This window comes from Lissotriton helveticus (assembly GCF_964261635.1).
Source record: "Lissotriton helveticus chromosome 1_1 unlocalized genomic scaffold, aLisHel1.1 SUPER_1_unloc_1, whole genome shotgun sequence".
In the NCBI taxonomy this organism is placed as follows: Eukaryota; Metazoa; Chordata; class Amphibia; order Caudata; family Salamandridae; genus Lissotriton; species Lissotriton helveticus.
This window is the reverse complement of record NW_027611648.1, coordinates 1,610,362-1,625,343: the sequence shown is the minus strand read 5'-3', so window position 1 is coordinate 1,625,343 and position 14,982 is coordinate 1,610,362. Positions and strand designations below refer to the sequence as shown.

The following is a 14,982-nucleotide window of genomic DNA, read 5'->3' as shown; positions in this document are numbered from 1 at the left end:
GGGTGAGCTCCCGGGAGGCGGTAATCTCGCGGGGCAATGCCGGGTGGGCACCAGCAGTGGCCCTGAATGCTGGTGAAAACTAAAACGCTTCCCAGCGCTTAGCAGCAGATCAAGCGCTCCCAGGCGCTAGGTACAGATAAAGCGCTCGCAGGCACTGGATGAGCACACATCCAGGACAAAGTAAAGCGCTCCAAGGCGCTTAGAGAAATACAAGTCCAGTAAAAATAAAGCGCTCCCAGCGCTAGAGGCCATTAAGTCCAGGACCAGTTCAAAGTCCTTGAGGAGGTGGGGGGCAAGGTCACAGGGTCCTCCTAGACAGGGAGGCAATCCCCAGTGGTGGTCCTCCTGGCGCCCAGCAGCAGCCCCCCCTCAGCAACAAGATCCAAGAAGAGAACATTTTGCAAGGGGACACAGCCCCTTTTTATACAGGGAAAACCTTTGTCTTGGGTGCTGGGTGGGGGAGAAACCAGTCGCAGCTGGTTTTGGAGCACTCTTGATGTGCTCAGCCACCCTTCCTATTCACTAGGGTCATCAGTCGCACCACAGGGGCGGAGCCAGCATTGTGTGGGGAAAGCCCAGCCCTATTCAGGTCCCAGATGCACCCCTACCTCACATCAGCATGCTAATCTCTCCACTCACCACCGGGGCAGACCCATCCAGACTCCTGGAGCCTGGCATCCCAGCCAGCTCCAGCCAATCACACGCCAGCACCTTCACAGCACATGCACAGCCATGTCTAGAAGTGGCACTTCCACACTAGACACATACATGCCACATACATCATCTCGCAGCAGTCAATCACACGAGTCTGCACATACCAGACTCGAGCCTGCACACCCCACGCCTCAGGAACTACCAGGGACACATACATTCCCCATGCATGTCTATGGGAGGGCAGGCCTATCTTACCACTCGCACTCAGAGTGTGCACGCACTTGCCACTGGGACACAGTGAAAGTGCGCAGAAACCAAAAATCACCATCACCAGGTCACCATTAAAAAGCTAAAAGTTCAGGGGTGAACCTGCCAGAAGGGCCAAGTCCAACATCTCTAATAAACGAAAAGAAAAGAAACAAAACACTCAAAACATTATAACACTTTTGCTGTAGCTGTACACCTTGGAATAGTCCAATCATTTTTAGCTGACTGTAGGTTTTTCAATTGTTCCTCTTTAAATTAAAGAGTGTCCAAAAATTGTTCTTACTTCAAAAGGTTCAAAAGGTAAAGTCTTTGCTAGCGGTGGGCGCCTTTTAAAAGAGGGGTTTTACTTAGCTTTCTTTCTTTCCTTTTGCAGAAACATCATGGATTCCAGATCAGACTCGAAGACTCAGACAGCGATGCAGAACCGAAGACTCTGAACAACTTGGAGCTCTGGAAAATCTCTGACGACCTCAGGTGAGTGTTTTCAGGTACCCGCGATGTTCCCTCGAAGCAAGCTAGAAGGCTAGGCACCTTCTGGAAGTCCGGGTGTGGCTTTTATACCCAGCCACACCCTAGGACGTCCGTTCTGCCGTATGCGTCATCCTTGCTTTCACGCTGTGTTCCGAACTTCACACAGCGCAAGAGCATTGCTGACATGAACTCGTCCTGGAAGTTCCTCTAAATCTGGTTTTCTCAAAGAAAGAGGCATTGTTTCAAAAAGCGGTTTGAAGGACAAACCTTCCTGCATTTACTCTCACTAAATCAAAAGAAACCCGTGGTGATAAGTCGGTAATAGTACAACAGTACAAAAAAGCATTGGTAAACACAATCATCATTACGTTCATTAACATGCACTATCCACACTTAATTATAAACACCAGGAGTGCAGGATGCACGGGACAGGGGCGGGTTTCTAAAGGGGTATAAGAGGTCATTAGATCTCCTTAGCAGTCGCTTTGGAGGTCCTCTGAGTTAGAACTCGGCAGTGATAGGTCCAGGAACAGCGGGATCATGACAGTACTCCCAGAATCCCCCCTAAGACGATAGGGACATGTTTGGGTTTCTCAGGATATCTGACATGAAGGTTTTTAGAATCATTGGAGCATTTTTTAGGTTAGCAAGTGGTTCCCATGAGCGTTCTTCTGGGCCGTAACCCTTCCAATCTACTAGGTAAAACAATTTACCTTTAATCCTTTTTGAATCAAGAACAGCCTTTACTTCAAATTCTGGAATCCCGGCTACCTCAACAGCTCGGGGGATGATGAAGTACCCTAATTTCTGGGTTACATGGTTTTATCAAAGATATATGAAATACCGATGAATTCGATATGTTGCTGGTAACAGTAATTTCACGCTAACAGGGTTGATAACCTTTCTATGGTGAAGGGACCTATGAATCGTGGACGAAATGTTTTATGGCATTTTAGTTTTAGATGTTTCGTTGCTAACCAAACCTTGTCTCCTACCGAATAAAGTGGTGGCTTAGAGCGATGTTTATCAGCAAATGATTTCTGTGTTTCCTTTGCGTGAGCCAAATATTGTTGGGCTTTTTGTTGGACAGTAACCAAATGATTCACGTAATCAGTAACTGCTGGGATTAAGGTTAAATCTTTACCTACTCCTAACATGTCTTTTGGATGAAAACCATGAACACGAAAGAAAGGAGACATACCAATAGATGAATGATCTGAGTTGGTGTACGCAAATTCTGTAGCCCATATAATATCAGACCATTCCTGGTCACAAGTAGCTAACATACAACGCAAGAAATGTTCAATAGTCTGATTTGTGCGTTAAGTTAGACCATCTGTTTGTGGATGATAACTAGATGAGGTACGCACTTCCATGTTCAAAGATTTCCCCAAGTTTTGCCAAAAGTGTGAAATAAATTGGGTGCCACTGTCCGAAATTACAACTGATGGAATGCCGTGTAGTTTCACAATTTCCTTTACAAAAATATGAGCCATTTCTATAGCTGAAGGAAGCTTTTTTAGAGGAATGAAATGAGCGTATCGTGAAAAATGATCTACAACAGTTAGAATTGTGGTGAATCCAGTCTTGGTACGAGGCAATTCCACTATAAAATCAATAGATACTGTATGCCATGGCTGCGGTGGTAAAGGCAAAGGCAAAAGCAAACCACTGGGAGCTCGATGAATTGCTTTGTTTTGGCTACAAACAGTACAAGTGTCTACATAACTTTGAATGTCTTTGAGCATTGTTGGCCAGCAAAATTGTCTTTTAATTGGCTGATACATTTTAGTTACTCCAGGGTGGATTGACAGAACCGAATCATGATATGTTTGTAATACACGTTTCTGGAGGGACTCAATGGGGACAAACACCTGATCATTCATACACAATAGGTTTTCTTTCCATTGTAACAATGGATAATTCTTGCTCCAATCTTCTCTTGATTGTGTTTTAAGAGCATTTTCTATATCAGACACGACATCAGAATCAATAAGACCTATAGGAAGCGATCTGCTGGAATAGTTGGATGAATAGTTTCTTGTTTTACATTCAAATCATCACTAATACGATTCTCGATAAAGCATCTGCTTTATTGTGTTCTTTTCCTGGACGATAAGTGATGATAAAATCAAAATCATTAAAGAATAAAGTCCAGCGCAATTGGTGAGGAGACAAAGCTTTAACAGATCTAAGTGATTGTAAATTCCTGTAATCTGTATAAATAGTTACAGGATGTCGAGCCCCTAGCAAGTAGTGTCGCCATTCCTTGAACACAGCCTTTATGGCCAATAATTCCCTATCGGCAATGGCATAATTTTGTTCTGTGGGGGATAATTTTCTCGAGTAATATGCAATTGGATGCATTTGTCCAGTGCTTTTACTTCTTTGGGATAAAATACCTCCTATTGCAAATTGAGAGGCATCAGCTTCCACAATGAAAGGTTGAGTGGGATCTGGATGTTTTAGAATCGGGCGGTAGTGAATTGATTCTTTAAATCTTGAAAAGCCAATTCTGTTTCTGAAGTCCACTCATATTTCGTGTTTTTTCTTAGCAATTTTGTGATTGGAGTAATTCTTTGAGAGAAATTGTTTATAAACCGTCTATAAAAATTTGCAAACCCTTAGAAGCTTTGGATTTGTTTTACAGTGGTTGGACTAGGCCATTCGATTATTGCTTGAACCTTCTTTGGGTCCATTTCTATGCCAGATGGGCTAAGGATGTACCCCAAAAAATCTACTGTAGTTCAAGTTCAAGTTCTAAATTTGTATAGCGTGCTATTCACCCAGAGGGTCTCAAGGCGCTTAAGGGAAGAGGGGTTCGCTACTGATCGAACAGCCAGGTCCTGAGTTGTTTTCTGAAGGAGAGGTGGTTCTGTGTAAGACGGAGGTGGGTGGGGAGGGAGTTCCAGGTCTTGGCCGCCAAGTAGGAGAAGGATCTTCCTCCCATGGTGGCTCTTCGGATGCGTGGAATCGTGGCGAGGGCTTGGTTGGACGATCGTAGTTGACGGGTGGGGGTGTAAAAGGTCAGGCGAGTGTTGAGGTATCTGGGTCCTAGGTCGTGAAGGGCCTTGTGTGCGTGGGTGAGGAGTCGGAACGTGATTCTCTTGTTGACGGGGAGCCAGTGCAGGTCTCTCAGGTGACCAGATATGTGGTTGTGGCGAGGTATGTCTAGGAGGAGTCTGGCGGAAGCGTTCTGAATGCTTTGAAGTCTATTCTGTAATTTGGCTGTGGTTCCGGCGTAGAGGGTGTTTCCGTAGTCCAGACGGCTTGTGACAAGTGCTTGGGTGACCGTCTTCCTTGTTTCGGTGGGGATACAACGGAAGATCTTTCGGAGCATGCGTAGGATGTTGAAACATAATGATGAGACGGCGTTGACTTGTCTGGTCATCGAGAGGGAGGAGTCTAGGATGAATCCCAGGTTGCGAGCATGGTCCGTTGGTTTGGGTGCGCTGCCTAGTGCCGAGGGCCACCAAGAGTCGTCCCAGGCAGAGGGGGATGATCCTAGGATAAGCACTTCCGTCTTGTCTGAGTTCAGTTTTAGGCGGCTGTTCTTCATCCACTCGGCTACGTCTTTCATCCCTTCGTGTAGGTTGGTTTTGGCGGTGGTTGGGTCGTTGGTGAGGGAGAGGATCAGCTGGGTGTCGTCTGCATAGGAGATGATGTTGAGATTGTGTTGGCGTGCGATGGATGCTAGGGGACTCATGTAGACGTTGAAGAGGGTGGGGCTGAGTGATCCTTGTGGTACACCGCATATGACTTCGTTGGCGTCTGATCTGAAAGGGGGGAGGCGGACTCTCTGGGTTCTTCCGGCTAGGAATGAGATGATCCAGTCCAAGGCCTTATCTTGTATTCCGACGTTCCTGAGGCGTTGTACAAGGGTGCGGTGGCAGACTGTGTCGAATGCTGCGGAGAAGTCCAGGAGGATGAGGGCCACTGTTTCCCCGTTGTCGAGCAGTGTCCGGATGTCGTCTGTGGCTGCAATAAGGGCGGTCTCTGTACTGTGGTTGGCTCAGAAACCGGATTGTGAGGGGTCTAGGGCATTGTTAGATTCAAGGAAGGCGGCGAGCTGACTGTTGACGGTCTTCTCTATGACTTTGGCGGGGAATGGGAGGAGCGAGATGGGACGGTAGTTCTTAAGCTCGGTGAGTCCGCTGTAGGTTTCTTCAGGAGGGCACTAAGTTCGGCATGTTTCCAGCTTTCCGGGAAGGTGGCGGTGTTGAAGGAGCAGTTGATGGTGTCCCGGAGTTGGGGGGCAATAATGGAGTCGGCCTTGTTGAAGATGTGATGGGGGCATGGGTCGGTTGGCGATCCGGAGTGGATGGAGTTCATCGTGCGGATGGTGTCTTCGGTGCTGATCGGGGTCCAGGCGCGGAGGGTGGTGGTGGGGGGCTTCTGTTTTGTGGTTGGGGGAGTGGTCAGGTCGCCGAAGCTGTTATGTATGTCAGCAATCTTGCTGTGGAAGAATGAGGCAAGAGAATGAGTAGTGACAGGAAACAAGCTCATTTCTAATTTTACAAATAAATAATTTTGTAAAAGCTGTTGCAGAATGGCTCGTACTTGCTTTACATGCTCTGACTTTTCTTTTGAATAAATGTGAATATCATCTATAAAGACGATACAACAGATGTCAAGAAAATCTCTTAAAACTTAATTTATAAAAAACTGGAACGCGGCTGGAGCGTTGCAGAGTCCGAAGGGCATGACTTGATGTTCGTATAATCCGAATTTTGTACGGAACGCAGTCTTCCATTCATCACCCTCTCGGACTCTCGCCAGATGATATGCTCCACGTAAATCCAGTTTTGTATAAATGGTGGCATCTTTGATTTGGGCAAGTAAAGTTGGAATTAACGGTAGTGGATATTGATTTTTCACTGTCAGATTATTAATTGCGCGATAGTCCATACACGAACGCAATTCCCCCCCTTCTTTGGAATGAAAAAGAGAGGAGAAAAACCGGGGACTTAGAATGTCTGATAAAACCGTTTGCTAAGTACTCATCAAGATAGGTGCGTGTCACGGGGTCACGGGATCGGTCATAGTATTCCCTGTGACTGGTTTTCAATCTACTCCACAGGATTGGACTGGGCCCTTTAATGAAAGCCTGGACTTGCCTGAGGTAACGTCCCCCTCCGTGACGTCGGATTTCGTGGGCCTATCCGCTTCAACGTTTCACGCTGAAAAGGTAGACCCGGAAGAACACAGCGTCGGAGCCGTGAGAGGAAGAAGCCGACCCGAGGAGAGGACGACGAAAGACCCCGAAGGAGTTTCACACCGGGAAGAGGAGTCGAGGCAGCTGAGGACTTCTAGAGACCCCGCGGGAGCACCCGAAGAAGAAGACGCGACAAAGGAGAAGCCAGGAAGCCACCGTCATTACTCTTCGTCCAGCCACGCTCAGGAAGACGTGTGGCTCAGCAAGATACGAGGCCGGCTCAGAGGTCTTCTCTCTTTCAAAGGGGGGGCCGGGTAACGAGTAGGCTGGGAGGGATCCTCAGTTGTATACGGGAAACGTTCACTTTTACTTTGTGCACTTTCACTCCACAATCTTAGGGTGAAGCGCCGCTGCGTTGCCATTAAGATTTTTTTTAAGGTAAGGGTGATGGTTACTTCCCTCCTCACAACGTTACCCTCACACCCTGCCCCATAGCCTCGGTAGTTTAGAGCTGTGATCTAAATGCCACCTCTCCTTTTCCTTTCTTTTGGGCTGAGCCGGTGACGAGGTAACCTACTCCGAAGAGCCGGTAGGAGACCAGAAGGACCAGACTAAAGCACCGGACTAAACCAAGACTGTTTCTGCCTGCATACTGTGTACCGGAAATAAACCTTCTTTCAAAAAGCACTTCCTTACTATTGGCTCCTTCCCTCCTTTTTAACCCCTAAAGGTTACAGTGCATAAATGTTTGTTCTCTTTCTCTGTTAGCGCATAGGTGCGGCTACAAGGTAAAGTTGCCCCAGGAAGTAAATCAATCTGACAATCATAGTCCCTATGAGGCGGCAGGGTGTTGGCCTTTTTTTTATCAAAAACATCCAGCAAGTCATGGTATTCCTCTGGAACTCTTGCAATTATCAGGGCATTTTTAGACTCTTTTGGAAAATCATACCCTTGTATTGAAAGTTCCGAACCAGGATATTGTTAATCTGGTTTAAACAGTATGGTCCTATTAGTCCAGTCTATGTAAAGATTGTGAAGTACTAGCCAAGAATTAAACCAAACTGAGGACCATCAATAATGTCAAAGGTTATTTCCTCAACATGTTTCGTAGCACAAGTCATGTTTAATAATTCAGTATGATGTTGTATAGGTCCTGAAGTCAATTCCTTACCGTAAACTGCTCTAACTATCTCTGGAGAAACTTTCACTATTTTCTGTAAACCTAACTTACTGAACAATTGGGTATCTATGAAGTTGCCTGTAGCTCCTGAATCTATCAAAGCATCAATAGACCAGGATCGAGTTTTTCATTTTGTGACTGAAGCAAAATTCGCATACTAAGATGACATTGTGAGGCAGTTGGTGTCATGGAGGCCAAACTAGTGTGTGCACTTGGTAAACTGACATCTTTGTCTACCGAGTTTTTTAGTTTTCCGACTGCTGTATGGCGGCAATATCAGCAGTTTTAGTCTTTGGTTTTACAGGTCGAGTGGGACAATCTTTTACGAAATGTCCTGTTTTCCCACAGTACATACATTGGTTTAATTTCCTACGCTTTTCTTTTTCGTCCTTTGATAGAGGTCCTCTAATGGTCCCTATTTGCATAGGTTAAATCGCGTCTAACTTAACTGTAGAAGATTCGTTTTTAGTGCTAGCCCTACCTTTAAACAAAATCATTCTATAGTCAGACTTCCCTTTTTCGCCCTTTCTTTCAGAAATTCGGTGATTAAGTTTTACAACAACAACGATAAATTCCTCACAATCGGTTGGAGGATCTAAGATTTGTGTGACCATATCTTTTAATTCTTCCCGTGAACCTCAGTAGAACAAAGACACACGTTTTTCTTCTGGCCATTCTGCCTCAATAACCAGTCTATTGAAAGTGGATATGTAATGCAAGAGATCTGACGTTCCTTGTTTCAAATTGAGTAGTTCAGGATCCGCTGATTGTACGAATACATGTTTCGCAAATAATTTTTTCATGGCGAGTTTGAACCGTCTAAGGTCATTTAGAATCGGATCGTTTCTTTCTACATACGGTACTGACCACAGAGCTGCATCACCACCCAAATATGATAAAATGAAGGCAACTTTGGAGGAATCGTCAGGAAACGTGGTGGGTTTCGCCAAAAAATGGAAATGACACTGATTCAAAAATATTGTACATTTGTTACAATCTCCACAAAATCTTTCTGGGGTGCCAGGGGTACTGTGACTGGTGTCATAACCTGTATCTGAGTGTTAGCAGAGGTCGTAGGTGTGGTATTCCCACTATACAATGTTTGCATGGCTGGTTGGAATGCAGACGGCTTTAGAAAAGGCTTCTTTTCTGAGGGGAAAGTCCAGGTTGTTGGACTAGGAGTTTGTATTCTGCTCTGTATTGCTGACAGATCTCTTCGCAATTCTGTGTTTTCTGATTAATTTCAACTAACATTGCAGCTATATCCTGAAGCGAAACCTGTGAAGTTTGATCCATAGCGTCTGGGCAAAATGGTGTTCGTGGGCTTAGCCTTCTGTCAGGTATATCAAAGCACTCTTACCTGTGTGTTCTCGAACCCTTACCTGTAAGGTGCTTGATAGGATTTGCAGAGACGCTATGAGCCAAACTCCCAGAAACCCTATCCTACAACCTGTGATTCTTATAGTTACACTAGGGTGGAAGATAGTAGTTAGGGAGGGAGGCCGGAATCTGACGCTAGTGAGTTTTCTTGTAGTCGACCTGCGAAGCAACAAGAAACTCCTTAGAATAGTCGTCCTATTATGTTTACCTACTTTCTTAATGAACATCTAACATATTCCGAGCTGTAACATCTAAAGGTTCCTACCTGCGACCTACCAAGGTAGGCTTCGTGTCCTGGGAGTCGTTGAGAGCGAAGTATGGTCAGCAGGGTTGTTGTTTTATGGTGGTGTTGTTTTTAGAGGCTTGACTCAGTTGAATTTCGCCCCTTGGAACATGCGTCGAATAATGTTGTTAATATTCTATGAGAAACAACAAATAACATTTGCATCACTTCCTTACTCAGCTTTTTCACTGAACCTTACTTAATTAAACTTACTTAGTAATCTCCTGCTTGATGCTCTGCACGACTTCTCTCTAATAAACTAAAAAAAAAAATAAAACACTCAAAACATTATAACACTTTTGCTGTAGCTGTACACCTTGGAATAGTCCAATCATTTTTTCCTGACTGTAGGTTTTTCAATTGTTCCTCTTTAAATTAAAGAGTATCCAAAAATTGTTCTTACTACAAAAGGTTCAAAAGGTAAAGTCTTTGCTAGCGGTGGGCGCCTTTTATCAGAGGGGTTTTACTTAGCTTTCTTTCTTTCCTTTTGCAGAAACATCATGGATTCCAGATCAGACTCGAAGACTCAGACAGCGATGCAGAACCGAAGACTCTGAACAACTAGGAGCTCTGGAAAATCTCTGACGACCTCAGGTGAGTGTTTTCAGGCAAACGTGATGTTGCCTCGAAGCAAGCTAGAAGGCTAAGCACCTTCTGGAAGTCTGGGTGTGACTTTTATACCCAGCCACACCCTAGGACGTCCGTTCTGCCGTATGCGTCATCCTTGCTTTTACGCTGTGTTCCGAACTTCACACAGCGCAAGAGCATTGCTGACATGAACTCTTCCTGGAAGTTCCTCTAAATCTGGTTTTCTCAAAGAAAGAGGCATTGTTTCAAAAAGCAGCCCGAAAGACAAACCTTCCTGCATTTACTCTCACTAAATCAAAAGAAACCCTTGGTGATAAGTTGGTGATAGTACAAAAAGCATTGATAAACACAATCATCAATACGTTCATTAACGCTTTCTATGCTCATGACGAGCTCAGCTCGTCATGAGTTACGCCTGTCGTACGCTCATGTCGAGCTCAGCTCGTCATGTAACGCGGGTTTCCGCAAACTGACGCACACAGCGGGAAAACCGCCAGCGCGCAAGGGGTTAACATGCACTATCCACACTTAATTATAAACACCAGGAGTGCAGGATGCACGGGACAGGGGCGGTTTTCTAAAGGGGTATAAGAGGTCATTAGATCTCCTTAGCAGCCGCTTAGGAGGTCCTCTGAGTTAGACCTCGGCAGTGATAGGTCCAGGAACAGCGGGATCATGACACCAGCTATCAACTGCACTGTTCTGCCTTGGGTTACAATCAGCAGCCTAGCACACATTTTGAGCCACGTAGGAGAACATTACACTGAAGACGGTTGACAAACAATAAATCATTATGATCAGGCAATAATCGGGAGGCGCGCACAGGGTGCACCGAAAGTGCCTGCAAGCATATTCCAAGAAAGCCCACGAGATAAAAGCATCCTGCCCCTTGTGTTGGCACACCGTGAACAGAACGTACCCAGTTTCAGTCTCTTCACAGACAGGAGCAATAGAGCAATGTCATAACATGAACTGCAAAATGAAATTTAACCTATACATGGGTTAACAGTAATTTACATAATATATCTTCTTCACAATGCGCCTTGCATTCCCTTTGTTATGTACTTCCTGAAGAGTTACCTTTGTTATACACTTCCTGAAACTGAAGAAACAGCAGCTCATCCTGAGTCCTCTTTTTCTACAATCTGTTCTTGTTTAAATGAAATCTTAACCATATGCATCTACCTAAACCTGTACCTGTAGCATCTGGGCGCTCCGTGATCGCAGTTTCTTTATTAAGCTACTTTGTAAACATTGGCAAATCACCTCCTTTTCTGAAGTAAATAAGATGTGACTTCTTTGATAGAGATTTTAGTTAAATATCCGTGTATGAGGAAAAATCCTTCTGTAACGTTCAAAGATGGTAAAGAAGAAATGTCTTGTACCACAATTTAAACATTATGTATTTAATTCTTTCATGTTTACATTTAGTAATTTAACATCATTTTACATCCAACAGGAAACAAGCCTTGAATACATGAAATGATAAGGGATTTAGAAGATACTACTGTAAATCACCAAAAACAATGAAAAATTGAGCTCCAGTATTCAAGGCGGCATCAGCAACGTCATATTGACGAACCTGAACGTTAACTGACGGATCCTGGAAGAAGCTGTCAAGGGCAATTCAGTGAATTTAAGAGTCTGAGCCGAGCACCTCCACTCCACAAAACTAAGAAATAACCGCTGGAAAATTAAGGCAACAACACTGACAAAGCAACTCTCTTGTAAACAGGTGTCCAACACCAACTTTGATCCTGGTATTGAAATGATGTGTTTACCGAAGTGCTCCGCTTTCTTAAAATGATAACAGACGCCCATTCAGTGCGCTCGGTGTATGGTAAACTCTTTCTAGCCAAACCACAGGAACCCGAGAAAAGAACAATGGTGTGGCGCCAGACAATTGACGTGTAAAAGAAAGACGAGTTCTGCTATCTAAAATACAAGTTCATGTCCCAGTTTGTGCCGACCAGAAGGAAGATGGATCATTATCCCTAACTGTGCAAAACATTTAACCATTCCAAAGACACTATCGCCCACAAAGAAGCCTTGCACTCTTTATGAGTGCGACGGTTTTTTGGTGACCTTGAGTGTGGCAGGTGTTTCGTGACATTTGCACTTTATTAAATCAGAAAGCAAATGTGCAAAATATCACACATACAGGGAATGTGAGAACAACACAAGTGCTTTATCAGCCATGTTTGCCCATCAGGAAACACAGTCATGGAATGCAGGCAAATATATACCAGACTCGGAGACATTAACCAAGAAAGAAGAACATTACACATGCTTTAGTTTATCATCAGAACTAAATCACCATCAGCAAACACACACAGGTGACAAACCATTCGAGTGCACTGAATGTGGGAGTAGTTTTAGTTACTCTTCAGCATTAAGGAATCATCAGCGTGCACACACAGGGGAAAAACCATTCAAATGCAGTGAATGTGAGAAGAGCTTTAGTGATGTATCAATCCTACAAAGACATCAGCGAACACACACTGGGGAAAAACCCTACCATTGCAATGATTGTGGAGAGAGCTTTAGACATTCCTTAACATTAAGGAATCATCAGCGAATACACACGGGGGAAAAGCCATTCAAGTGCAGTGAGTGTGTGAAGAGCTTTAGTCGGTTACCACATCTGCAAACACATCAGCGAACACACACGGGGGAAAAACCATATGATTGCAATGAATGTGGAAGGTGTTTTAGTGATTCCTCAACTCTCAGAATTCATCGGCGAACACACACAGGGGAAAGACCATTCAAATGCACAGAATGTGCGAAGAGCTTTAGTCAGTTAGGAAACTTACAAAGACACCAACAAACACACACAGGGGAAAAGCCATTTAAGTGTGGTGAATGTGTGAAGAGCTTTAGTCAATCATCAGTCTTACACAGGCATCAGCGAACACACACAGGGGAAAAACCCTACCATTGCAGTGAATGTGTGAAGAGCTTTAGTCAATTATCATACTTACAAAGCCATCAGCGAACACACACTGGGGAAAAACCCTACCATTGCAGCGAATGCGGAAGTAGTTTTATTGACTCTTCAGCATTAAGGATTCACCTGCGGATTCACACCGGGGAAAAGCCATTCAAGTGCAGTGAATGTGTGAAGAGTTTTAGTCAGTTATCAATCCTGCAAAGTCATCAGAGAACACACACTGGGGAAAAACCATACCATTGCAGCGAATGCGGAAGTAGTTTTAGTAACTCCTCAAATCTAAGGATGCATCAGAGAACGCACACAGGGGAAAAGCCATACAAGTGCACTGAATGCGCGAAGGCCTTTAGTCGATTATCAATACTACACCGCCATAAGCAAAAACACACCGTCCTTGATCACACGTTGAAATAATCCTCGAGGTACAGGGAATTCGTCAAGATTTTAAGTACATTAACAATAATACTGACGCATCTGTTGAAATACAAAGGAGCAAACAAGTGCAGTTGTTGGGAGATTAAGGAATTACAGAAAACTATAACATTATAATTATTTGGAACATTCAAATACCAGATGATAAAAAGTAGATGATAGAAGACCCGGCTAGCAGGAAAGAAGTAAAACATAGATATTTGTTGAATTATGAAAGCGTTTATTGTCAGCGATTGTTCATTTCCCTACAGGTAGGAAGAAACATGAAGCACCAGGAAACACTTTGGGAGACGAGCATAATGTGGACGTTGTGTAGAAACACGTGTTGGCTGGTTTTATTTCACTCTGTACTGATCTGGATTGACTTATAAATCCATCTGCTTGAAAAACTTGAGATGTCAACCTTCATTATTTCTACAAGATCATTGTGTTAGAATTTAGTTTTTTACACTAAAACCCACTGCATTCAGGCGTGTGCACAGGACTTTTGTTCATATTGTACGTGTGGGTTCACATCCACACTTGTGCAGGGGTTGTTTTACTTGGGTTTGTTCTCCCCTGACCTGTTTGCACCGTGTACTCATTAGCCACTGTTAAGAATCCTATACGCACATGTTAGAGCACCATCACTTCCTGTGAATAATCTAAACCCCTCACCATACAGTAACAATTTATTTATTACATGCCGTTCACTCATTTATCCCTTCAATTAAGAGTTCTGTTATCACTGAATTTATTGATGCTCATGCAAGAAAGGCGGTGTCAGTCATACCGAGCTGTCTCTGGTGTTCTGCCAGTTCATATTTCTATAAACCCTACCTTGAAGAAGGAATGAATAACACTGTTAATCTATAAACACTAAATTAACAAATCACTTTTAGGAGGAAGCTGCAACTTGGGCTACTTGCAAGTAATAGGATGCTCTGGGACATATATCCGCAGCTTTCGTTTAATCATTGAGGTGAAAGCCTATGGAATCCTTGTAGTCAGCCTGTCTACCTTTGAATGTTTAACAAGCATATAATGATTTTTAGATGTGGGATTACATTATGATTTTCATTGTTTCCTACCAGTGTTTATGAATTGATTAGGTAATGTTAAAATACATTTTTGACATTGATGTATTCTTCTGTACTATAGATGTGTTGATTTTATGGAATATACATTCATTCTAAAATAAATCTTAAGTGAATAATCACTCGCATTTTCATTCGGAGGTATGAGGGGCTGATGTAACACTGTTGGTCAATCAAAACTTCAATTGGAAACTACAGACACTCACAGCCAGAGGATTCCAGTCTGTTGAGCACCACTTACTCATCCTCGCTGATCGAAGTAAGTGTAGTAGATCTGGTCCCCTCCTCCCATGTTCAGATGAAGGGCTAGCGCGCTGAGTTCAGCACATTCTGCAAATCAAGATTTCACGGTGTGAACTATAATTGCAAGACAATCATGTAAGTATTAAAACTATGGGGGGGGAATGCCAAGTCCTGTGTGAACATGGCAATTATGCACCTCAAACAGGAGTGCAAACATTTATCACTTTAACAACATTGCACACACCCTCTCACCTGTGCTTCCACTTTACGATCCAAACCAGGCCATCAAAAACCATGCTT

At 43.9% G+C, this 14,982-nt stretch overlaps 1 protein-coding gene across 2 annotated transcripts in view; it reads left to right on the top strand.

The window, feature by feature from the left end:
• Window positions 1–14,558, top strand: part of LOC144805402 (uncharacterized) — a 284,002-nt gene extending 269,444 nt beyond the window's left edge. Inside the window, exons 3-5 of one of the 2 annotated variants that reach the window (XM_078671964.1) lie at window positions 1,295–1,395; window positions 9,884–9,984; window positions 11,438–14,558. In XM_078671964.1, the coding sequence (XP_078528090.1) occupies window positions 12,176–13,345 (1,170 nt within the window). In that variant the 5' untranslated portion in view covers window positions 1,295–1,395; window positions 9,884–9,984; window positions 11,438–12,175 and the 3' untranslated portion in view covers window positions 13,346–14,558. The remainder of the gene's footprint in view (window positions 1–1,294; window positions 1,396–9,883; window positions 9,985–11,437) is intronic. The other variant, XM_078671965.1, reaches the window with a different exon arrangement.
• Window positions 14,559–14,982: the final 424 nt, after the last annotated feature.